The 7029-nt window shown below is 47.6% G+C and overlaps 1 protein-coding gene across 1 annotated transcript in view; it reads left to right on the forward strand.

Moving 5' to 3' along the window:
* Positions 1-4651, forward strand: part of SCGN (secretagogin, EF-hand calcium binding protein) — a 38065-nt gene extending 33414 nt beyond the window's left edge. Inside the window, exon 11 of the mRNA XM_004778782.3 lies at positions 4110-4651. Coding sequence (XP_004778839.1) covers positions 4110-4238 — 129 coding nt within the window. The 3' untranslated portion in view covers positions 4239-4651. The remainder of the gene's footprint in view (positions 1-4109) is intronic.
* Positions 4652-7029: the final 2378 nt, after the last annotated feature.

Here is a 7029-nt window from a genome sequence, read left to right on the forward strand (position 1 = left end):
GACAGATGGGTGCCAGAGATGCCCAGGGTGTCTGCCTGGAGGGGATGAGAGTTCCAGTCTCCAGGCTCCCCCCAATTCATTCTTTTCCCTGCTAGACTTCCCTTCTGCTTTTCTCTGTTGGCAAGGAAATGATTAGGAACAGGGGACAATACTTAACCTAAAGGATCGAATCCAATGTATGTCCCTCCAAAGAGCTGCTACCCTTTAGCAGGTGTTTCTTTTCAGTTTTTAAATTATAAAAATGATACATATATTGTGGAGACACTTGAAAGTAGAGAAAAGAAAAGACAGAAGAGTACTCTCTAACTTCAAGTAGACCTCATAACGGACTTCGTTTCTGGCTATATTCTGCATAAAGTATATTCCGCTCCTCTGACAAGCATTTCCCAGTCACCGTCATGGTGTTGGTGTCTGTATAAGATTTGGTTAGATATCCCTTACATCTCTTACAGTCCTCTTTTACTAGTAATTTTTTAAAAAATTATTTATTTTTTTGGAAAAAAATTTTTTTAAGTAATTTCTGCATTCAGCATGGGACCCTCTTTTGCTGGTAATTGAAATTATTTACCAGGTTTCTGACTCCAAGTAAAACTTAGTGGGTGTTTTTGCATGTAAGTGTGTCTGGGTTTTAGGCCTGTTCCTAGGAGTGGAATCGAGGTATTTGCACACTTTCATGTTGCTGACACCCACTGTCCCGTTTTAGAAAGAGCAGTGCTGGCTTCTTCCTTTCCATCTTTGACATCTTTTCTTCTGGTCCCACCTGCCCTCCCGACACCACCTGGAAAAACAGTGACATCATGTTGACCCACGCTTGCCCATCAAGGAAGAACACAGGCAGAGGGATGTTAGTGACGTTGTATGCTATTGTCCTTTGGGGGACAGATAGCTTTTAAGAAAAGACAACAGGTGGTAAGGGGAAGGCAGTGTAACCCCAAAACAAGGAGTGCTACGGTGGGGGACACCGTGATGTGTCTCCAGGGTATGTCACTCTCTGCTGGACTTTCCACAGTCTGATCTGGTCTTTCCATCTGCCTAGCAAGATGATCCTAAAAGAACACCAAGAGAGTGCCCCCTCTTCCTTGGAAAACATGCAATGGTGGGTGATCGATCGTTAGAAGAATTGACCCAGGCTTGCTGGCCATGACCAGGCTGAAGTCCTAGACAATAATGGTTTGGCCTCTGCATGTCACCTTGGGGTTTTCGGATACCCGTATGGCCAATAAATAGCCAAGTGCAGCCAAGAACATATTATGAGTCTGCACAGCTACAGAGTGAGTTTTGGGCTAAATGTACTGATCAGGAGAGTTATCCCAGTGGTTTATGATAAAGAGCACTTGCCATGGTCAAAGCTGTAATTCCGTCCCTCTACGGGTCAGAAGGTAGCCCACACGGGGCCTTGGGGCATTGCTGCTGACTCTAGCATGGAGATTTGGGGAGTGCTGGTAAGGACGTATTTGGGGAGGGGGGGGTCTGCGTATTCACTTTTGCTGTTTTAGGAGAGATGAAATGTACAGGAAAGGGAGGGCACGTGACGAAAACGTGAAGACTGCATTTGGAGATGGTCACTCATTAATTCCACAGATGTAATTGAGCACTTACCACAGGCAAACATGAGAAGACAGATCTAGACCCAAAGGCTCCCCTAGTCCCAGGATTCAAGTGTTGGGGGAGGGGATAGTTAAGCATTTTTCAGCCACCTACCCCGGATCCACTCTCACACTCTCCCATGAGATGGATAAGAAACAAAAAATGCATTTTGCACGGCCGGTTATGATACAGTGCACTGTTAAAGAGATGTGCTCTGGGGCCTGCCTGCCTGAGTTTGTATCTGGTTCTGACATGGACCGGCTGTGTGACAGTGGGAAAGTTAATTAACCTCTCTGTGCTTTAGTTCTCATCTGTCAGTTAAAAGTTGATCGTAGATACAACCTCATCAGGTTGTTGTGAAATTAGAATTAGTTTGTGTAGAACCCTTAGGTCTTGAACCTATGTGCACTTATACTGGCAACTTGCTGTTAAAACTGAAGCCCCTCAGTAATCTTAGGTGATTTCTCTTCCATGATCCAAATATTGTTGAACAGCAGTATTTAAGTCTCTCTAGTCCTAGTGAGCTGTAAAACATTAAAAGCATAACTCGAAAGGTCCAAAGAAACTTCCCTTACATACCTCATTACATACATTCATACCCTCCCCTAACACACACTCACACACTCACAACATAATTTTTTTTACAGAAAACAAATTAAAAAACAAAAAAAAGAGGCTTAGACTAGCTTAAATGAGGTAAATTCACTGGCAAAGTAATTTGTGCTACTGTGTAAATAACTACCGTGAGTATGTCCTAAGCATGGGAATTTGCTAAGAGGATCCTGGGGCAGAGAGCCGCTAACTGGGCAAAGGCTATGTCAGGAGTGGTTGAAGAGTTGATAACCAAAGGGCCCCACTTTGCAACCGTACAAGAAATGGGCTCCCAGTATGGAGCCATGGAGTGTTCCTTGCTGCTTTCAGGACTCCTAAGCCATTTCCTGGACCGCAGCTATACCTGCCAGTCACTGATGCACAAGGAAGTATCCTGGGTGAGCCCCAGTGAGGAGGACATAGTGACTGTATGTGACATCTCAGCCTTTTGGTCCAATCCCTGACGGACCCTCCACTGGGGAGTGCTATCGGCCCCAGATTCACGTCCGGATGTCCCCTGGGATCCTGCCCCACGTCGGGGGTTACTGTGGTTCTGCCATCTGGCTCCTGCTCTCTGCCCTCCATTCTTCCCTCCGTGGAAACCCGGGATCAGGGACAGACTGGGTGTCACTCTTCTATCCTGGAGGACAGTGCTAATTAGCTTTTCTTAATTGGGTCATCTTGTTGAAGAATGAAAGTTTGTGTTTCTTTCTCAAGGTGTCTGGAGATTTCTTTGACAGCGAGGCAACCCTGGGGTGGGCTGGGTGACGGGAGAGGTTTCCTGCCTCCTCTGCTTGCCAGTGAGACCCGCCCAGTAATCAGGGGGCTTGGGATGTGATGGGCCGGCTCTCCCCTCTCCACTGACGTGGGCTTTTTCTCTCAGACCCCGAGCCTTCACACCACTGGTCAGGCCGCTGCCTCTCCAGCAGGACGGTGTGAACTGGGGGAACAAGTTCTTACTTCATTGGAGGCAGAAGACTCAGGATCAGAAATGCTGTTGCAATTTCCTAGCTTGGCAGGACCGTTCAGCTCTGAGCATCCGTGTCCTAATCTGTAAGCCTGGGTTACCCCAAGGTTATCGTGAGCATTAAACGAAATCGCCTGTGGAGAACCACTCAGTTCACACACTACTCACTTTTGTGGGCCTTTTGAGTTCGAAATTATTTTCCCAAATGATGGGTATCACGGTTCTTTCTCAGACCCTAAAATATCCCTTGGAATCGTTACTCAGGGACATACTCTTCTGGTTCAATTTTCATTCATTATAACCTTTTTTTTTTTTTTAAGATTTTATTTATTTATTTGACAGACAGAGATTACAAGTAGGCAGAGGGGCAGTCAGAGAGAGGAGGAAGCAGGCTCCCCGCTGAGCAGAGAGCCCAATGTGGGGCTCGATCCCAGGACCCTGGGATCATGACCTGAGCCGAAGGCAGAGCCACCCAGGCACCCCTCATTATAACCTTTTATAAAATTAGAGGCACATGGGACACTTGGGTGGCTCAGTCAGTTAAAGCATCTGCCTTCAGCTCACAGGTCATGATCCCAGAGTCCTGGGATCAAGTCCCGTGTTGGGCTCCCTGCTCAGTGGGGAGTCTGCTTCTCCCTCTCCCTCTGCTCATGCTCTCTCTCACATAAATAAAACATTTTTTAAAAAAAATAAAAAAAAATAAAATAAAATTAGAGGCACAAAAACCTCCCACGGGGAGAGACTAGAACAGGTCTTCTCTCATCCATGTCCCCATCCCCTGCTCCGAGGCACAGTATCTTCATCACGACGAGAAGCTGGACTCTGGGCAGGCCTGTCTCCATGGAGCCCCCTCAGCAGCCAGGGGCTCTGCTCAGTGTAGTGAGTGTGGGGCTGGGGAGGCATGAAAGCCTGGGGCCCCTCTGGCTGGCCCCCCTGACGTGTGTGTTCTCTTTGCTGTCCTCAGCCCAGCATCAGCGGAGTGGACCTTGATAAGTTCCGGGAGATTCTTTTGCGCCACTGCGACGTGAACAAGGATGGAAAAATTCAGAAGTCCGAGCTGGCTTTGTGTCTCGGGCTGAAAATCAACCCGTAACCCCCAGAACGCTTTGCCTTTTGCTCTTACGGTGTCTCTGTGCTCCTGCTGCTAAACCTCAGTCTATGCTTTGCTGTGGGGACGCGTGGGCAGACTTTCCGACGAACCGCGTGGTATTCGTGGACAGGGCCGAGGGCCTTCCTGCTGAGGGCGTGGTGTTCTCCCACCTGGCTGAAAGCCCCCCCAAGTAGTACCCCCCATGTTATGCACTCCCCACCCCCCGCCGCCCCCAGAATCAGCTAGCTCGCTGCGTCTGCTCTGCCTCTCCTCCCTCGGTCATCAGGCAGGCAGGGAGCCGTGTCCATCTGTCTGGGCTCCCTCATGGGCTTTCTGCCCAGTCCCGCGTCTGTGGCAGTCCTGTGACCTCTACAAATTGATTTTGTCATGGAAATAAACCTGTGGCTGGAAACAAAGACGCACTGGTCCCTGTTTTTGTGTTATGATCTTTGCAGTGCTCTACCAGATGGTTCTGTGACTTAGGGTGGGCGTGGTGAGAAGGACAGAGACCGGCAGGATCCGAAGGGAATCCACCCCCGCTTCCTTCCGTAGTTCACAGATGCCCTGGTCGGCGACTTTGCAGGAAAGCAGGAGTTGCCAATAATCACTTCTTACTCATTGCACGGAGACCAGAACATTCGACCTGGGCTGGGTTTTGCTCTTAAGTGCTTTGTAATCTCAATGACCATGAAGGTAGGAATAGAGGAGAAAGTCTGGAGAAAATGCTTCCCAGGTTATCCTCACGTCTGTTCCCCATGCTGTTCCTTCCCCCTCCTCCGGTGTCCTTTAGTGAACCTTTGACCTCCAACTCTCATTCGACCTCCCCGAGGGTCTGGGCCCCTCTGCAGGTTGCAGGCTCCCCTTGGACCTCCGCTTCCTTCACCCTGGGGCTCTGGTACAGTCCCCATGTTGGGTCTCACTGTGGGACCCACTGCAGTCCCATTTCTCCAAGTCCGGCTCACTCAGTCTAGGGCCACGCTTGATGGGAGGCTGAAGAGAGCCAGGTGGCAGCAAGGGGCCAGAGCAGCCCCCTTCTCACTGGGCAGCTGCTGAGCGAACCACGCACGTGCGCACCCTTCGAGGAACAAACTTTGTTTTTCAGAGTTTGTTTTCAGAGATCGTCCAAACCCATAAGAGGGGCTGAAGAATGCGAATCTCCAGGATTTCACATTATTCTGTAGAACCTCGGCTCCTCTTCTAAATAAATCTCCTGAGTTTTTACATTTTAACCACAACAGAAGTCCTTTATTTTAATGCACTTGGACCTACTTTACATTTATTTATTGCAATGCAGCTTCTGTTTGGTTTGAAAAACCAATTTGGGGGCGCCTGGGTGGCTCAGTGGTTAAGCCGCTGCCTTCGGCTCAGGTCATGATCTCAGAGTCCTGGGATCGAGTCCCGCATCGGGCTCTCTGCTCAGCAGGGAGCCTGCTTCCTCCTTTCTCTCTCTCTGCCTGCCTCTCTGCCTACTTGTGATTTCTCTCTGTCAAATAAATAAATAAAATCTTAAAAAAAAAAAAAAGAAAAACCAATTTGGGGGTCACAAATGCATGCTCTTCTGCTATCACTTTTTTAAAAGCTCTAAAAATATTTTACATATAACTATTTTGGTTATATATAGATACAAAGTATACATGTAAATTTTGGTTAGATACATAAAAAATTTTCCATTTTTACTATTTTATTTTATTTTATTTATTTATTTGACAGACAGAAATCACGAATAGGCAGAGAGAGGAGGAAGCAAGCTCCCTGCTGAGCAGAGAGCCCGATGTGGGGCTCGATCCCAGGACCCTAAGATCATGACCTGAGCCGAAGGCAGAGGCTTTAACCTACTGAGCCACCCAGGCGCCCCTCCATTTTTACTATTTTAAGTGTATCATTTCATGGTATTAATTACATCCACAATCTTAAGCAGCCATCAACACTATCTATGTACAAAACCCACTCATTGCTGCAAACGAAACCTCTGAACCCATAAGAACATAACTCGCCATCCCCTCTACCCCCAGCCTCTGGTAGCCTCTCATCTACTTTCTGTCTCTATGAATCTGCCTCTTCTAAGTATTCAGAACCTGAATCATACAATGTCTGTCTCTCTGTGTCTGGTTTTTTCCACCTAGCATGTTTTCAGGATTCACCTGTGTCATAGCATGTATCAGGACCTCAACTCTCCTTAGAGATGAAGAATATTCCTTCTGTGGATATGCCACATGGTGCTTACCTGCTGCTGATGGACACTTGCTTTGTTTCCGTCTTTTGCTTACTGTGAGTAACAGCGCAATAAGCCCTGCCGTGCCAGTATCTAAGTCCCTCTTTTCAGTTCTCTCATGTCTATACCCAGGACTGGAACAGCTGGGTCACATGCTAAGTCTTATGTTTATCTGCCTGAGAAACTGCCAAACTGGTTCCCACACAGCAGCACCATTTTACATTCCTACCAGCCATGCATAAGGGTTCCAATTTTAACCTTCTGCATCTAACTAGAGCCCTTTCTGGAACTGACCAAAGTAGAAACTGGATCCAAAGTTGTCCTGTATCCCCTTAATTCACGACTCTTCCTTCAGCTACATGAAGCGACAATTTGAGCTTGCTGTACCAGCGAGGGCCATAGAAATTCTTAGCCGAGGCTCCTCATCACCTCGGTGTCTATCTGAAGATGACTGAGGTGGAGATAGGTGTGGAGGAGAAGTTTAATTCTTTTAAGAGTAATTTTTTTCAGATCCACGGAGGGCAGCTATTTGATCTCAACACCAGCAAGTTTTTAGTTATAGCCTATGGCTAAGACTCTATC

Source organism: Mustela putorius, unplaced genomic scaffold (assembly GCF_011764305.1).
Source record: "Mustela putorius furo isolate JIRA1106 unplaced genomic scaffold, ASM1176430v1.1 tig00000594_pilon_pilon_pilon, whole genome shotgun sequence".
NCBI classification, from domain to species: Eukaryota; Metazoa; Chordata; class Mammalia; order Carnivora; family Mustelidae; genus Mustela; species Mustela putorius.